At 35.6% G+C, this 19,357-nt stretch overlaps 1 protein-coding gene across 1 annotated transcript; it reads left to right on the top strand.

The window, feature by feature from the left end:
* Positions 1–17,022: 17,022 nt before the first annotated feature.
* LOC148563759 (uncharacterized) lies at positions 17,023–17,424 on the top strand. The gene has a single exon (XM_088486932.1). It carries the CDS (start codon positions 17,023–17,025, stop codon positions 17,422–17,424), a length of 402 nt encoding a protein of 133 aa, XP_088343058.1.
* The last annotated feature ends 1,933 nt before the right edge of the window (positions 17,425–19,357 follow it).

Raw genomic sequence — 19,357 nt, 5'->3', positions numbered from 1 at the left:
CAAGAGTTCAGGCTGTCTTTGGGTTGAGAATCCAACCATAATCTAGCTCTGTCTCTTACAGCAAAAGGGAAAAGCATGAGCCTGTAGACTTCAGGATCTACTCCATTAGTCTTAACAGTATCACATATTTGCAAGAATTCAGTTAAGAACTGAAAAGGATCTTCAGATGGAAGTCCATGAAACTTGCAGTTCCGCTGCATCAGAGAAACTAATTGAGGTTTCAGCTCAAAGTTGTTTGCTCCAATGGCAGGAATGGAGATGCTTCTTCCATGTAAATTGGAATTAGGTGCAGTGAAGTCACCAAGCATCTTCCTTATATTATTATTATTTTCGGCTGCCATCTCCTTTTCCTATTCGAAAATTTCTGAAAGGTTATCTCTGGATTGTTGTATTTTAGCTTCTCTTAATTTTTTCTTCAGAGTCCTTTCAGGTTCTGGATCTGCTTTAACAAGAATGTTCTTGTCCTTGCTCCTGCTCATATGACAAAGAAGATGGCACAGAAAAAATAGTAATAATAATATGGATCCTTTATACCACAGTATAGGGATCCTTGTGTTAGTAGAAGAAAAGAAGGGAAGAAAATCTGAACTCAGAGAGAGAGGGGGTTCGGATTTTTGGAGAGTTGAAGGAAAGATGTTAGTATATCAATAAACAAATAGAAGAAGATGAGAGGGGGAAGTGAATTTTCGAAAACAATTTTTGAAAAAGAGTTAGTGATTTTTGAAAATAGTTTTTGAAAAAGGTTAGTATTTTTTTTGAAAATTTTTTTTTTAAATAAAAAATAAAAATAATTAGTTAATAAAAAGGAAATTTTTGAAAAAGAGGGAAGATATTTTCGAAAATTAGAGAGAGAGAGTTAGTTAGGTAGTTTTGAAAAAGTTAAGAAACAAACAAAAAGTTAGTTAGTTAGTTGAAACAAATTTGAAAAGATAAGAAGTTGGGAAGTTAGAGAAGATATTTTGAAATCAAATTTTGAAAAAGATAAGATAAGAAGATATTTTTTTGAAAAGATATGATAGAAATTAGTTTTTGAAAAAGATTTGATTTTTAAAATCACAATTAATGACTTGATTCATAAGAAATCACAAGATATGATTCTAGAACTTAAAGTTTGAATCTTTCTTAACAAGCAAGTAACAAACTTCAAATTTTTGAATCAAAACTTTAATTGATTATGTTATTTTCGAAAATTATGATATAAAATAAGAAAAAGGTTTTTGAAAATTATTTTTTTGGAATTTTCGAAAATAATCATGAATTTTGAAAAAGATTTTGAATTTTGAAAAAGATTTTGAAAAAGATAAGATTTTCAAATTGAAAATTTGATTTGACTCATAAGAAACAATTTGATTTTAAAAAATTTTGAAAAAGTCAATCCAAATTTTCGAATTTGATGAGAGAAAAAAAAGGAAAGATATTTTTTTATTTTTAAAATTTTTATGAAAAACATGAAAATTATGCAATGCATGAAATTTTTAGATCAAAACATGTGATGCATGCAAGAATACTATGAATGTCAAGATGAACACCAAGAACACTTTGAATGTCAAGATGAACATCAAGAACATATTTTTGAAAAATTTTTAATGCAAAGAAAACATGCAAGACACCAAACTTAGAATTCTTCAATGCTTACGCACTAAGAATTCAAGAATGCATATGATAAACATGAAAAGACACAAAACAAAAAATCATCAAGATCAAACAAGAAGACTTACCAAGAACAACTTGAAGATCATGAAGAGCACTATGAATGCATGAAATTTTCGAAAAATGCAAGATGCATATGCAAGTGACACCAAACTTATAACATGACTCAAGACTCAAACAGGAAACACAAAAATATTTTTGATTTTTATGATTTTCTAATTTTTTTTTTTTTGGATTTTTATTTTATATTTTCGAAAAACTATTTTGGAAAAGAAAAATAAGGATTCCAAAATTTTCAATATGAATTCCAGGAATCTTATGCTCTAAAGCTCCAATCAAAAGGTCAGGCATGGCTCAATAGCCAGCCAAGCTTTAGTATGTAACTCAGACATGACACGCCTGACATTCCTTACATTCAACAGCCAATTGGCTAAGAAAGATAAAGAAGCTCTTCTCTTGGGTATAAGGATTGAGACATGGCTTTACAGCCAGCCAGGCTTCAACATGCTTCATGAAACGCTAGAATTCATTCTTAAAAATTCTGAAACCATAGAATAATTTATTTTTGAAAACATATTTTTTTTTTGAAAATATTGTTATTATTTTTTTTTCGAAAACAGATGAGAAAATTTTAGAAATATTTTTGAAAAATTTTTGAAAATAAAATAAAAAGAAAATTACCTAATCTGAGCAACAAGATGAACCGTCAGTTGTCCAAACTCGAACAATCCCCGGCAACGGCGCCAAAAACTTGGTGCACGAAATTGTGATCTCCAGGCTCGAACAAATCCTGGTAATGGCTCCAAAGCTTGGTGCTCTGATCTTAATTCATAATTGTCACAACTTCGATACAACTAACCAGCAAGTGCACTGGGTCGTCCAAGTAATACCTTATGTGAGTAAGGGTCGAATCCCACGGAGATTGTTGGTATGAAGCAAGCTATGGTCACCTTGTAAATCTCAGTCAGGCAGATATAAAGTGATAATGGTGTTTTCGAATATTATATAATAAAATAGGGATAGAGATACTTATGTAATTCATTGGTAGGAATTTCAGATAAGCGAATGGAGATGCTTTTCGTTCCTCTGAACCTCTGCTTTCCTGCTATCTTCATCCAATCAGTCTTACTCCTTTCCATGACTGGCTTTATGTGATACATCACCACTGTCAATGGCTACTTTCGGTCATCTCTCGGGAAAATGATCCAATGCCCTGTCACGGCACGGCTAATCGTCTGGAGGCATCACCCTTGTCAATGGCTTCATCTTATCCTCTCAGTGAATAATATGCTCACGCACCCTGTCACGGCACGGCTATTCATCTGTCGGTTCTCGATCATGCTGGAATAGGATTTACTATCCTTTTGCGTCTGTCACTAACGCCCTGCAATCGCGAGTTAGGAGCTCGTCACAGTCATTCAAGCATTGAATCCTACTCGGAATACCACAGACAAGGTTTAGACCTTCCGGATTCTCTTGAATGCCGCCATCATTCTAGCTTACGCCACGAAGATTCTGGTTAGGAGATCTAAGAGATATTCATTCTAGCTTAATTCATGTAGAACGGAAGTGTTTGTCAGGCACGCGTTCATAAGGGAGAAGGATGATGAGCGTCACACATAATCATCACCTTCATCACGTTCTTGGGTACGAATGGATATCTTAGAAACGAAATAAGAAGAATTGAATAGAAAACAGTAGTACTTTGCATTAATCTTTGAGGAACAGCAGAGCTCCACACCTTAATCTATGGAGTGTAGAAACTCTACCGTTAAAAATACATAAGTGAAGGTCCAGGCATGGCCGAGATGGCCAGCCCCTCTGATCTAAGAACCAGACGTCCAAAGATGCCTAATACAATAGTAAGAGGTCCTATTTATAATAAACTAGCTACTAGGGTTTACATGAGTAAGTATTTGATGTATAAATCCACTTCCGGGGCCCACTTGGTGTGTGTTTGGGCTGAGCTTAAGTGTTGCACGTGCAGAGGCCAATTGTGGAGTTGAACGCCAGTTTTTGTGCCAGTTTGGGCGTTCAACTCTGGTTTTGGATCCTTTTCTGGCGCTGGACGCCAGATTTGGGTAGAAAGCTGGCGTTGAACGCCAGTTTACGTCATCAATTCTTGGCCAAAGTATGGACTATTATATATTTCTGGAAAGCCCTGGATGTCTACTTTCCAACGCAATTGGAAGCGTGCCATTTCGAGTTCTGTAGCTCCAGAAAATCCACTTTGAGTGAAGGGAGGTCAGAATCCAACAGCATCAGCAGTCCTTCTTCAACCTCTGAATCTGATTTTTGCTCAAGTCCCTTAATTTCAGCCAGAAAATACCTGAAATCACAGAAAAACACACAAACTCATCGTAAAGTCCAGAAATGTGAATTTAACATAAAATCTATTAAAAACATCCCTAAAAGTAACTAGATTCTACTAAAAATATACTAAAAACAATGCCAAAAAGCGTATAAATTATCCGCTCATCATTTCTCCCCGTGAAAAGTAAGCATAATGGATTGTTTTACAAATGTAACCTTACTTTATGTATTAGAGATTTAGAGCATCAATTAAAGACTGAATTTCTGAATGATTGGACTGGCCTTGTATTTTAAATGTTTTCAAGTGGTTAGTTGGCTCTATAATTTTAAATTGGTTTCATTATTGTATCAATGCTATGTAATTAGACATGATAAATGTATATCAATATATGCCATTTCCTTGCATTTCTTGTGCTCATAAGAGTTATATTTTTGTTGTAGGGATTGGATCAGGAGAGTGAGATTCCATCACCAAAAGAGTTAGGAAGTAGGTCTTCTGGAGCAAGCAATAAGGAAGCATGACCTTACTTGATATGTTAAGACGTATATTAAGAATTATATGTTAAGACGTATTATTGAAAAATGTTACTTTGATGCTTTGTTTTTGGATTATGACATTTCAATTATGACTTGGATTATGACTTTTGGATCATGTATGAATTAAAAATCATCTAATGATGTTTGATTTATGATTATGCCTTTTGGTTATTACGAGATTTTTAAGTGAGTTTCAAAAATATCACTTTAAATTGGTAGTTTCAATCTTATTTTAAAAAGCATAAAATTGTCATCATAATTAGGTACAAACGGCGGTTAGAAACACCCATTTTAAATGAAAACGATGCCATTATACGCTGGTAGAAACGGCGGTTAAAAACTGCCATTTTAAACACAAAAGATGCCATTATAACCTGGTAAAAACGGCGGTTAGAAACTGCCATTTTAAACACAAAAGATGCCATTATAACCTGGTAAAAATGGCGGTTATAATGGTTAAAACGGCGGTTAAAAACTGCCATTTTAAACAGAAATGATGCCACAACATCCTGAAAAAAACGGCGGTTATAGCCACCATTTTAAACAATTCAGAAACCGCCATTTTATACAGAAATAATGGTGGTTACAAACCGCCATTTTAACCCTCAGAGAACCGCCGTATTATCCTCAAGTAATTGTGGCGGTTTTCTGAAAATCGCCGTAATAACCAGAATGGCGCTCAGAATAATGGCGTTTCTTGGGGGCGCCATTTTCGGTAACAATGGTGGTTCTAACCGCCGTAATTCCCCAAAATAACCGCCGTTTTAACCCTGTTTTTTTGTAGTGTCCCCTTTCATTTCCCCTGCCAGACATTCATCATCAGAACTTGTACAGTCTCAGGATCTCATGTACCGCTGCGCACAATGCAGGGGAGGAGGATATTGTGTACCATCGCGCCTCGATTCTATATACACAGCAAATTTGGTGGAGCTCGTATCGTCGAGACCGGTAAACAAAAAACTTCTTACAGCAATGCACGCAGAGCGGACACCTGGACATTCTATTTCGGGAAGATGTGAAAGAACTCTTCATTCGATAACGTCGTCATGCGGGGATGAAAATGCGGCACACTACTGCAGCCCACGGCCATGTGGCAACCCAATATGCACTTTCAATGATGCTGATGCTTCGTAACGACAACGACGAGGCAAAGAAAAAGGGAATCGAGACATTTCCTGCACTTGAGGCATCCGATGCACTAACAATCTACAAAGTGGGGTTCCAAGAGGTTATTAAACATTCGTGGACAACTCAACGTCGTGTGCCTATACTAAATGGGGAAAATCAAGTCTGTGTTTTGCATACATGCCCAAGCCGTCGCAACATGGGTGCTATTTACCACTATCAATGCCATGGAAGAGAGTGGCACGTAAACGACGGTGATGGAGGTGCTTGTCACGTTCCGCACATACATTGTCGCGCCGACTATGAGTTGATACTGTTTGTCAACCTCTTCTACTAGGATTAGGTTTAGCTTTCCTTATATTATGCAAGATATCTCTTATTTTTCTAATATATGTATTCTGTAATTATATATATTGTCAGAAAAGTTTTATGCCAGTTGATTATTTCTCTCTTTTTTATATGTTGTTTAATAGTCGAATGAAATGAATTACTAAAATTTTAATATATTTAATATCAACCGAAGTGGCAAGCTATTCAAATTCATTGTATAATAATAAATCCCACAAACTTTGACCACTGGGAGAATTTGAAGAAGTTGACCAAGGTCATGCATGGAATATTTGATATTTTTCTTCGTCCGAACACTGATGAGTAAGCCATGCATGCAATGTTTACTACTTTTTTTCCCCTTGAACACTGCTAAGTAAACACAAATTATGGTACAGTATTTCTGTATGTATAAAATATGTTATATCTTTTTTAAACATACATAAAATACGTATTTCGAAGTTGGCATAATTTTGGTTTGAAAAGACATTTTGTGCATCGCAGATTAGGGTTGTTAATATATCGATAGTAAACATACAGTTGATATTTGTTGATACCAACATTTTCTTTTTCCGAAAAAATTGTAATTCATCTGTTTTCTCATTTCATATTCAATACTCATTTATAAAATAAATTTTCATTCTGAATGCTTAAATTATCCCTTTTCATCACTTCCTATTACCATTCCAAGTTATCAATTTTATCTAAAATTACTGTCACATCCTAAATTATTACACAATTCCAAGCAAAAAAGGATATCAAAAGGTTAATTAAACACTCTTTTGTCTATTCAACCATCACAACAGTAATATAAAAATTGTTGTCAAATACCACTCCACAGGAACGCATCCCACATGAAGGCATAATTAGGCTTAGGTTTTAGGATATGTATTTATTGCTTGCACTCTGCTATCCATTGTAGTCGATATACTTTGAATAGAGAGATTTTCAATCCTGGCATAAGGGTTTATTTATAAATCTATTAATTCATATATGTCCATTATATTAATTAGTTCAATAGTCAGTTTACGACTGGTTACCAATATAAACTAAGTTATAAAAGATCTTTTCGATTGACGATGAACAACCATGCATTTTAATCATGTCAATTTACCAGATCAAACTGATATTTTTTCACATACAAAATTAGATACACAATCAAAACGTCGTCTACATGTTAAGGAAGGATAATGATTCTTAACAAAACAGCATACATAGCTAGCTATTGAATTGGCAGATAACATAAACATAAATTTCCAACAACATATTCGGAGGCAGATTACTGAGAGTGGTAAACAGCCACGTTCATGAAAATGTAACCATTTCCAAGAAGACCCTGACCTTGTAATCATCCAGCTAGTGCACACACGAGATAACAGACACATCCTGCACATCACCCATGGATCCATAAAGGGTTATGCTAGGTAACCATAAGGCTATGCTGACTTCTCTTCTTTCCTCTCTTCTTCCTCTTACTCTTACATTCCTGTCTCCCCTTCCGATCACCATCAGCCTGTAGAACATATCTGCCCACCTCATTACACACAATCTCCTCATCCTGGAAAAGCTTCTCCAATTGAATACCCAAAATCTTCTTATGTGCCCATGGCAAATCCTCATACTTCTTTATAATGAAATTAGAAATTTCTTCTTCAGTGGACCCTTTATTCTCATTTAGCTCCGATAATTCCCTATCTATCATCTAACAAAAGCACATAGTGGCGCAAAATTAAAATTTAAAGAAGAATCGCATACGCACTATGATCATTTCAATTCCAAAGAAAATAAGACACTCAATAATCAAAATAAAAAAAGATTAAAAATTTGGAGAAAAGTAAGGGAAAGGAGCTACCAATACATAAGGAGGGTGCGTCGGGGTGTGGAAAGAAGGAAACATCTTCTTGAGACGCTGCTGAATAAGGGAGGAAACATGGCGTGTTTCGAGGGAGAGGGAGAGGTTGGATTTGGCAAGCTAAGACAAGAGAGAGAGTCTTTGAGGTTAGCAATGATGCGGTTTCTTCTAGAATTTTCGTCATCGTTGGGAAGAGGTTGAGGAGGAGAATCAGGTTTCTCTTTTTCGTCCATGATTGGTGCCAACCGCCAAGGGACTTTGATTATTTGTGTGTGTAAAGTGCCACAGAAGTGGCAAGCAGGGGCGAATAGAGGCCGAAAAGCGAAGAGAGGAGACGAACTACCAAATAACCGGAGGCGACGGTGAGGAGTGACTGAGTGGAGGGGTGGAGGCTGGTGTTGGCATTGTGATGAGTGAGTGTAGTAGTGAACTCCTTAGAGAGTGAGATTGAGACTGAGTGACGAGGGTTCAGGGTTGTCAAGGTGTTTCTTGCAATGGCTTGTCAAGGTTGCTTTTTCTTCCCTGGGTATTAATTCATTTAATTTGATGACATTAAAAAACAGCAAGAAATAATCAAAAAATGTATCAACAAAAATTCAAAAATTTAAAAACAGCAACAAATAATCACCCTAAAAAACAGTAAACTCCCTAAAAATTTTTACCGCATAAATAATTTTTTTAATATAGGAGCAAATACACATCACAACAAAGATATATATATACTTTTTTTAAAACACAAAATTAAAGGGGGCAAATGAATAGGTAGGTCTGTGCCTGTTCATACCTGTACTAATTAGATATAACAATAAAAAATAATTAAAACCAGAAAACTAAACGAACAAATGAAAAAAAAGGACCCTAATAGGTTAAATCACAAATTCGAAATAAATAAAAAGAGAAAAACTTTTACTGAGTAAGGATTGGGTACCATTTCTCCATAATTTATTTTACAGCAGCTTAGGTATCATTGTCTAACTTGTTTTTTGTAGTACATTTTAATTTTTTGAATATTATTTATTTATATATTTTGTTAATTAAATACAGATTTATAACTTTTTTTGGTAAGTAGTCATCACCTTTAACATTGTTCATTTTTACATATACATACATGATATTAAATTATTATTTTAGAGTATTCGCACTAAAAATTAAGAAAAAGGATAACAAAAAGAAATGCTTGCTAAAGAAGTCACGAGACACAATCGATGTGACACCTTCCGATACGGCGCCGAGTGCCTATAAAGATACCATAAACAACAACCCTTGCCAGAAATAATTGGTCCATTGTGTATTTGCCTTCCTATACCAATTTTCCCTTTCATTTTCCCTACTAGACATTCATCATCAGGACTTGTACAGTCTCAGGATGTCGTGTACCGCTGTGCACAATGCAGAGGAGGAGAATATTGTGTACCAACGCGCCTCGATTCCATAAACTTCGCAAATTTGGTGGAGCTCGTATCGTCGAGACCGGTAGGCAAAAAACTTCTTAAAATAATGCACGCATAGCGGACACCTGGACATTCTATTTTGGGAAGATGTGAAAGAACTCTTCATTCGACAGCGTCGTCATGCGGGGATGAAAATGCGGCACACTATTGTAGCCCACGGCCATGTGGCCACCCAATACGCACTTTCAAAGATGCTGATGCTTCATAACAACAATGACGAGGCAAAGAAAAAGGGAATTGAAACATTTTGTGCACTTGAGGCATCCGATGCACTAACAATCTGCAAAGTGGGGTTTCGAGAGGTTATTAAACATTCGTGGGCAACTCAACATTGTGTGCCTATACTAAATGGAGAAAATCAAGTCTGTGTTTCGCATACGTGCCCAAGCCGTCACAACATGGGTGCTATTTACCACTATCAACACCATGGAAAAGAGTGGCACGTAAACGACGGTGATGGAAGTGCTTGTCACGTTCCGCGCATACATTGTCACGCTGACTATGAGTTGATACTGTTTGTCAACCTCTTCTACTAGGATTAGGTTCAACTTTCCTTTTATTATGCAAGATAACTCTTATTTTTCTAATATATGTATTCTGTAATTATATATATTGTCAAAAAAGTTTTATGCCAGTTGATTATTTCTCTCTTTCTTATATGTTCTTCAATAGTCGAATGAAATGAATTACTAAAATTTCAATATATATAATTTCAACCGAAGTGGCAAGCTATTCAAATTCATTGTATAATAATAAATCCCCACAAACTTTGACCACTGGTAGAATTTGAAAAAGTTGACCAAGATCATGCATGGAATATTTGATATTTTTCTTCGTCCGAACACTGATGAGTAAGCCATGCATGCAATGTTTACTACTTTTTTTCCACTTGAACACTCCTAAGTAAACACATATTATGGTACAGTATTTCTGTTTGTATAAACTATGTTATATCTTTTTTAAACATACATAAAAAACGTATTTCGAGGTTGGCATAATTTTGGTTTGAAAAGACATTTTGTGCATCTCAGTTTAAGGTTGATCATATATCGTTAGTAAACATACAGTTGATATTTGTTGGTACCAACATTTTCTTTTTCCGAAAAAATTGTAATTCATGAATTTTCTCATTTCATATTCAATACTCATTTATAAAATAAATTTTCATTCCGAATGCTTAAATTATCCCTTTTCATCACTTCCTATTACCTATCCAAGTTACCAATTCTATCTAAAATTACTGTCACATCCTAAATTATAACACAACCCCAACCAAAAAAGGATATCAAAAGGTTAATTAAATACTCTTTTATCTATTCAACCATCACATCAATAATATAAAAATTGTTGTCAAATCCCACTCCACAGGAACGCATCCCACATGAAGGCATAATTAGGCCTAGGTTCTAGGATATGTATTTATTGCTTGCACTATGCTATCCATCATAGTCGATATACTTTGAATAGAGAGATTTTCAATCCTGGCATAAGTGTTTATTTATAAATCTATTAATTCATATATGTCCATTATATTAATTAGTTCAATAGTCAGTTTACGGCTGGTTTCTAATATAAGCTAAGTTATAAAAGATTTTTTTCGATTGACGATGAACAACCATGCATTTTAATCATGTCAATTTACCAGATCAAACTGATATTTTTTCACATACAAATGTAGATACACAATCAAAACATTTTCCACATGTTAAGGATAATCATTCATAACAAAACAGCATACATTGCTAGTTATTGAATTGTCAGATAACATAAACATAAATTCCCAACAACATATTCGGGGGCAGGTTATTGAGAGTGGTAAACAGCCACGTTCATGAAAATGTAAACATTTCCAAGAAGACCCTGACCTTGTAATCTTACATGTAGTGCACACATGAGATAATGGACACATCCTGCACATCACCCATGGAACCATAAAGGGTTAAGCTAGGTAACCATAGGGCTATTCTTTCTTCTCTTCTTCCTCTTACTTTTACATTCTTGTCTCCCCTTCCGATCACCATCAGCCTGTAGAACATATCAGCCACCCTCATTACACACAATCTCCTCATCCTGGCAAAGCTTCTACAATTGAATACCCAAAATCTTCTTATGTACCCATGGCATATTCTCATACTCCTTTACAATGAAATTAGAAATTTCTTCTTCAGTGGACCCTTTATTCTCATTTAGCTCCGATATTGCCATATGTATCATCTAAAAAAAGCACATAAGGGGTGCAAAATTAACATCGAAAGAAGAACGGCATATGCATTATGATCATTTCAATTCCAAAGAAAATAAGACAATTAATAAGCAAAATAAAAAAATATTGAAAATTTGGAGAAAAGTAAGGGAAAGGAGCTACCAATGCATACAGAGGGTGCGTGGGGGTGTGGAAAGAAGGAAACATCTTGAGACACTGCTGAATGAGGGAGAAAACATGGTGTGTTTCGAGGGAGAGGGAGGGGTTGGATTTGGCAAGCTAAGACAAGAGAGAGTCTTTGAGGTTAGCAATGATGCGATTTCTTCTAGAATGTTCGTCATCGTTGGGAAGAGGTTGAGGAGGAGAATGATGTTTTTCTTCTTCATCCATGATTTGTGCCAACCGTCAAGGGACTTTGATTATTTGTGTGTGTAAAGTGCCACAGAAGTGGCAAGTAGGGGCGAATAGAGGCCGAGGAACGAACAGAAGCGGCGAACTACCGAATGACCGGAGGCGACGGTGAAGAGTGACTGAGTTGAGGGGTGGAGGCTGGTGTTGGCGTTGTGATGAGTGAGTGTAGCAGTGAACTCCTTACAGAGTGAGACTGAGACTGAGAGTGGCGAGGGTTTAGGGTTGTCAAGGTGTTTCTTGCAATGGCTTGTCAAGATTGCTTTTCTTCCCTGGGTATTAATTCATTTAATTTGATGACATTAAAAAATAGCAACAAATAATCAAAAAATCTATCAACAAAAATTCAAAAATTTAAAAACAGCGACAAATAATCACTCTAAAAAACAGCAAACACCCTAAAAATTTTTAACGCATAAAAAATTTTTTTGAATATAGGAGCAAATACACATCACAACAAAGATATATATACTCTTTTTTTCTAAAAACACAAATTTAAAGGGGGCAACTGAATAGGTAGGTCTGTGCCTGTTCATACCTGTACTAATTAGATATAACAATACAAAAAAAAACTAAAACCAGAAAACTAAAACAAACAAATGAAAAAAAAGGACCTTAAAAGGCTAAATCACAAATTCAAAATAAATAAAAAGAGAAAAACTTTCACTGAATAAGAATTGGGTACCATTTCTCAATAATTTATTCGACAGCAGCTTAGGTATCGTTGTTTAACTTGCATTTTGTAGTACATTTTAATTTTTTAAATATTATTTATTTATATATTTTGTTAATTAAATATTGATTTATAACCTTTTTTGTAAGTAGGTGTCACCTTTTACATTGTTCATTTTTACATATACATACATGATATTAAATTATTATTTAAGAGTATTCTCACTAAAAAATAAAAAAAGAGAATACAAAGAGACATGCTTGCTAAAGAAGTCGCGTGTAAGGGGAATTGAAGAGGTCACGAGACACAATCGATGTGACACCTTCCGATACGGCGCCGAGTGCCTATAAATATACCATAAACAACAACCCTTGGCAGAACAAATTGGTCCATTGTGTATTCGCCTCCCTATACCAATTTCCCCTTTCATTTTCCCTACCAGACATTCATCATCAGGACTTGTACAGTCTCAGGATGTCGTGTACCGCTGCGCGCAATGTAGGGGAGGAGGATATTGTGTACCAACACGCCTTGATTCCATATACACAGCAAAGTTGGTGGAGCTCGTATCGTCGATACCGGTAGGCAAAAAACTTCTTACAACAATGCACGCAGAGCGGACACCTGGACATTCTATTTCGAGCCGATGTAGAAGAACTCTTCATTCGACAGTGTCGTCATGCGGGGATGAAAATGCGGCACACTACTGCAGCCCATGGCCATGTGGCCACCAAATACGCACTTTTAATGATGCTGATGCTTCATAACGACAACGATCAGGCAAAGAAAAAGGGAATAGAAACATTTCGTGCACTTGAGGCATCTGATGCACTAAGAATCTACAAAGTGGGGTTATTAAACAATCGTGGACAACCCAACATCGTGTGCATATACTAAATGGAAAAATCAAGCCTGTGTTTTGCATACATACCCAAGCCATGGCAACAAGGGTGCTATTTACCACTATCAACGTCAAGGGAGAGAGTGCCACATGAACGACGGTGATGGAGGTGCTTGTCACGTTCCGCGCATACATTGTCACGGACTATGAGTTGATACTGTTTTTCAACCTCTTCTACTAGGATTAGGTTCAACTTTCCTTTTATTATGCAAGATAACTCTTATTTTTCTAATATATGTATTCTGTAATTATATATATCGTCAGAAAAGTTTTATGCCCGTTAATTATTTCTCTCTTTTTTTATGTTGTTCAATAGTCAAATGAAATAAATTACTAAAATTTCAATATATTTAATATCAACTGAAGTGGCAATCTATTAAATTCATTGTATAATAATAAATCCCCACAAACTTTGACCACTGGGAGAATTTGAAAAAGTTGACCAAGGTCATGCACGGAATATTTGATGTTTTTCTTCGTCCGAACACTGATGAGTAAGCAATGCATGCAATATTTACTATTTTTTTTCACTTGAACACTCCTAAGTAAACACCTATTATGGTACAGTATTTCTGTTTGTATAAAATATGTTATATATTTTTTAAACATACATAAAATACGTATTTCGTGGTTGGCATAATTTTGGTTTGAAAAGACATTTTGTGCTTCGCGGTTTGGGGTTGTTCATATATCGATAGTAAACATACAGTTGATATTTGTTATACAACATTTTCTTTTTCCGAAAAAATTGTAATTCATGTGTTTTCTCATTTCATATTCAATACTTATTTATAAAATAAATTTTCATTCCGAATGCTTAAATTATCCCTTTTTATCACATCCTAAATTATTACACAATCCCAAGCAAAAATGGATATCAAAAGGTTAATTAAACACTCTTATGTCTATTCAACCATCACATCAGTAATATAAAAATTGTTGTCAAATACCACTCCACAGGAACGCATCCCACATGAAGGCATAATAAGGCCTAGGTTCTAGGATATGTATTTATTGCTTGCACTATGCTATCCATCGTAGTCGATATACTTTGAATAGAGAGATTTTCAATCTTGGCATAAGTGTTTATTTATAAATATATTAATTCATATATGTCCATTATATTAATTAGTTCAATAGTCAGTTCACGGCTGGTTACCAATATAAACTAAGTTATAAAATATTTTTTCAATTGACGATGAACAACCATGCATTTTAATCATGTCAATTTACCATATCAAACTAATATTTTTTCACACACAAAAGTAAATACACAATCAAAACATCGTCCACATGTTAAGGAAGGATAATCATTCATAACAAAATAGCATACATTGCTAGCTATTGAATTGGCAGATAACATAAACATAATTTTCCAACAACATATTCGGGTGTAGATTACTGAGAGTGGTAAACAACCACGTTCATGAAAATTTAAACATTTTCAAGAAGACCCTGACATTGTAATCATCCAGGTAGTGCACAGACGAGATAACAGACACATCCTGCACATCACCCATGGAACCATAAAGGGTTATGCTAGGTAACCATAGGGCTATGCTGACTTCTCTTCTTCCTCTTACTCTTACATTCCTGTCTCCCCTTCCGATCACCATCAGCCTGTAGAACATATCTGCCACCTTCATTACACACAATCTCTTCATCCTGGCAAAGCTTCTCCAATTGAATACCCAAAATCTTCTTATGTGCCCATGGCAAATCCTCATATTCCTTTACAATGAAATTAGAAATTTCTTCTTCAGTGGACCCTTTATTCTCATTTAGCTCCGATATTGCCCTATGTATCATCTAAAAAAAGCACATAAGGAGCGCAAAATTAAAATCGATAGAAAAACCGCATATGCATTATGATCTTTTCAATTCCAAAGAAAATAATACACTCAATAAGCAAAATAAAAAAAAGATTGAAAATTTGGAGAAAAGTAAGGGAAAGGAGCAACCAATGCATAAGGAGGGTGCGTGGGGTGTGGAAAGACGGAAACATCTTCTTGAGACGCTGCTAAATGAGGGAGGAAATATGGCATTTTTCGAGGGAAAGGAAGGAGTTGGATATGGCGAGCTGAGACGAGAGTCTTTGAGGTTAGCAATGATGCGGTTTCTTCTAGAATGTTCGTCATCATTGGGAAGGGGTTGAGGAGGAGAATGAGGTTTCTCCTCTTCGTCCATGATTGGTGCCAACCGTCAAGGGACTTTGATTATTTGTGTGTGTGTAAAGTGACATAGAAGTGGCAAGCAGGGGCGAATAGAGGCCGAAGAGCAAACAGAGGCGACGAACTACCGAACGACCGAAGGAGACGGTGATGAGTGATTGAGTGGAGGGGTGGAGGATGGTCTTGGTGTTGTGATGAGTGAGTGTAGCAGTGAACATCCTTTGAGAGTAAGACTGAGACTGAGAGTGATGAGGGTTCAGGGTTGTCAAGGTGTTTCTTGCAATGGCTTGTCAAGGTTGCTTTTTCTTCCATGGGTATTAATTCATTTAATTTGATGACATTAAAAAACATCAACGAAAAATCAAAAAAATCTATCAGCAAAAATTTAAAAATTAAAAAATAGCAACAAATAATCACCCTAAATAACAGCAAACACCCTAAAAATTTTTAACGCATAAATAATTTTTTTTAATATAGGAACAAATACACATCACAACAAAGATATATATATATATACTTCTTTTTCTAAAAACACAAATTTAAAGGGGGAAAATGAATAGGTAGGTCCGTGCCTGTTCATACCTGTACTAATTAGATATAACAATACAAAAATAACTAAAACCAGAAAACTAAAAACAAACAAATGAAAAAAAGGACCCTAAAAGCTCTCAATCACAAATTCGAAATAAATAAAAAGAGAAAAACTTTCACTGAGTAAGGATTGGGTACCATTTCTCCATAATTTATTTTACAGCAGCTTAGGTATCGTTATCTAACTTGCATTTTGTAGTACGTTTTAATTTTTTAAATATTATTTATTTATATATTTTGTTAATTAAATATTGATTTATAACCTTTTTTGGTAAGTAGGTATCACCTTTTACATTGTTCATTTTTAAATATACATACATGATATTAAATTATTATTTAAGAGTATTCGCACTAAAAAATAAAAAAAGAGAAAACAAAGAGACATGCTTGCTAAAGAAGTCGCGTGTAAGGGGGAGTGAAGAGGTCACGGGACACAATCGATGTGACACCTTCCGATACGGCGCCGAGTACCTATAAAGATACCATAAACAACAACCCTTGGCAGAACTAATTAGTCCGTTGTGTATTCGCCTCCCTATACCAATTTCCCCTTTCATTTCCCCTACCAGACAATCAGCATCAGGACTTGTACAGTCTCAGGATGTCGTGTACCACTGCGCGCAATGCAGGGGAGGAGGATATTGTGTACCAACGCGCCTCGATTCCATATACACAGCAAATTTAGTGGAGCTCGTATTGTCGAGACTGGTAGGCAAAAAACATCTTACAGCAATGCACGCAGAGCGAACACCTGGACATTCTATTTCGGGCTGATGTGGAAGAGCTCTTCATTCGACAGCGTCGTCATGCGGGGATGAAAATGCGGCACACTACTGTACCCCACGGCCATATGGTCACCCAATACGCACTTTCAATGATGCTGATGCTTCGTAACAACAACGACGAGGCAAAGAAAAAGGGAATCAAAACATTTCGTGCACTTGAGGCATCTGATGCACTAACAATCTGCAAAGTGGGATTCCGAGAGGTTTTTAAACATTCGCGGACAACTCAACGTCGTGTGCCTATACTAAATGGAGAAAATCAAGTCTGTGTTTCACATACATGCCCAAGCTGTAGCAACATGGGTGCTATTTACCATTATCAACGCCATGGAAGAGAGTGGCACATAAACGACGGTGATGGAGGTGCTTGTCACGTTCTGCGCATACATTGTCGTGCTGAATACGAGTTGATACTGTTTGTCAACCTCTTCTACTAGGATTAGGTTCAGCTTTCCTTTTATTATGCAAGATAATTCTTATTTTTCTAATATATGTATTCTTTAATTATATATATCGTGAGACAAGTTTTATGCCAGTTGCTTATTTCTCTCTTTTTTATATGTTGTTCAATAGTCGAATGAAATAAATTACTAAAATTTTAATATATTCAATATCAACCGAAGTGGCAAGCTATTCAAATTCATTGTATAATAATAAATTCCCACAAATTTTGACCACTGGGAGAATTTGAAAAAGTTGACCAAGGTCATGCATGGAATATTTGATGTTTTTCTTCATCAGAGCACTTATGAGTAAGCCATGCATGCAATGTTTACTACCTTTTTTTTTCACTCGAACACTCCTAAGTAAACACATATTATGGTACAGTATTTCTGTTTGTATAAAATATGTTATATCTTTTATAAACATACATAAAATGCGTATTTCGAGGTTGGCATAATTTTGGTTTGAAAAGACATTTTGTGCATCGTGGTTTAGGGTTGTTCATATATCAATAGTAAACATACAGTTGATATTTGTTGATACCAACATTTTCTTTTTCCGAAAAAATTGTAATTCATGTGTTTTCTCATTTCATATTCAATACTTATTTATAAAATAAATTTTCATTCCGAATGTTTAAATTATCCCTTTTCATCACTTCCTATTACCTTTCCAAGTTACCAATTCTATCTAAAATTACTGTCACATCCTAAATTATTACACAATTCCAAGCAAAAAAGGATATCAAAAGGCTAATTAAACACTCATTTATCTATTCAACCATCACATCAGTAATATAAAAATTGTTGTCAAATCCAACTCCACAAGAACGCATCCCACATGAAGGCATAATTAGGCCTAGATTCTAGGATATGTATTTATTGCTTGCTCTATGCTATCCATCGTAGTCGATATACTTTGAATAGAGAGATTTTCAATCCTGGCATGAGTGTTTATTTATAAATCTATTAATTCGTATATGTCCATTATATTAATTAATTCAATAGTTAGTTTACAGCTGGTTAACAATATAAACTAAGTTATAAAAGATTTTTTCGATTGACGATGAACAACCATGCATTTTAATCATGTCAATTTACCATATCAAACTGATATTTTTTCACACACAAAAGTAGATACACAATCAAAACATCGTTCACATGTTAAGGAAGGATAATCGTTCATAACAAAACAGCATACATTGCTAGATATTGAATTGGCAGATAACATAAACATAAATTCCCAACAACATATTCAGGGGCAGATTACTAAGAGTGGTAAACAGCCACGTTCATGAAAATGTAAACATTTCCAAGAAGACCATGACCTTGTAATCATCCAGGTAGTGCATACATGAGATAACGGACACATCCTGCACATCACCCATAGTCCCGCGGGTAGTGCAATTGGTGGACCGACAAGCCATGGGCTGTTCCGAATCTGAAGGTCACTCATCCACCCACCGCTCCTAGAAAATATCTGTGAACACCTCCCTGCACCTTTCAACCTCCCCAGAAGTACGGATAACTTCAAACATTTCAACATCCCTTTGTACTTCGTCTTCATGATCACACAGTAGCAGCATGGCACACAAGTAACCGGCTTCAACTCTGCCCTCTGTTGAGGCCCGAGCAAGAAGGTCCATTCCAAGGTCACGGCAGAAAATCTAGAAATACTTCGTCAACCCCTGCTGGAGTATAGAATTCGAATTTTCTGCTTCCACGTAGCAATCAAGGAACCTCCTTTCAGGCTGGTCAAAGTAAAATAAAAAGACATTAATGGTATATACCACATCATCGCATGCTTGTATACAGCGTCAGAATTTGCTGCATCCAGATACACCTTGCAAGTCGCCTGCATGTTGAACAAATTCTAAATCGAATTTGATGCAACCATCGTGGCAATCCTCAACCATATGTCACGAGG

This window comes from Arachis ipaensis, chromosome B5 (assembly GCF_059453495.1).
Source record: "Arachis ipaensis isolate K30076 ecotype BB chromosome B5, ASM5945349v1, whole genome shotgun sequence".
NCBI lineage: Eukaryota > Viridiplantae > Streptophyta > Magnoliopsida > Fabales > Fabaceae > Arachis > Arachis ipaensis.
This window is presented reverse-complemented; position numbering and strand designations above follow the sequence as displayed.

What these genes read in the sequence shown, in the direction of transcription:
- LOC148563759 (XM_088486932.1), top strand. Translation starts at nt 17,023, where the DNA reads ATGCGGCACACTACTGTACCCCACGGCCATATGGTCACCCAATACGCA.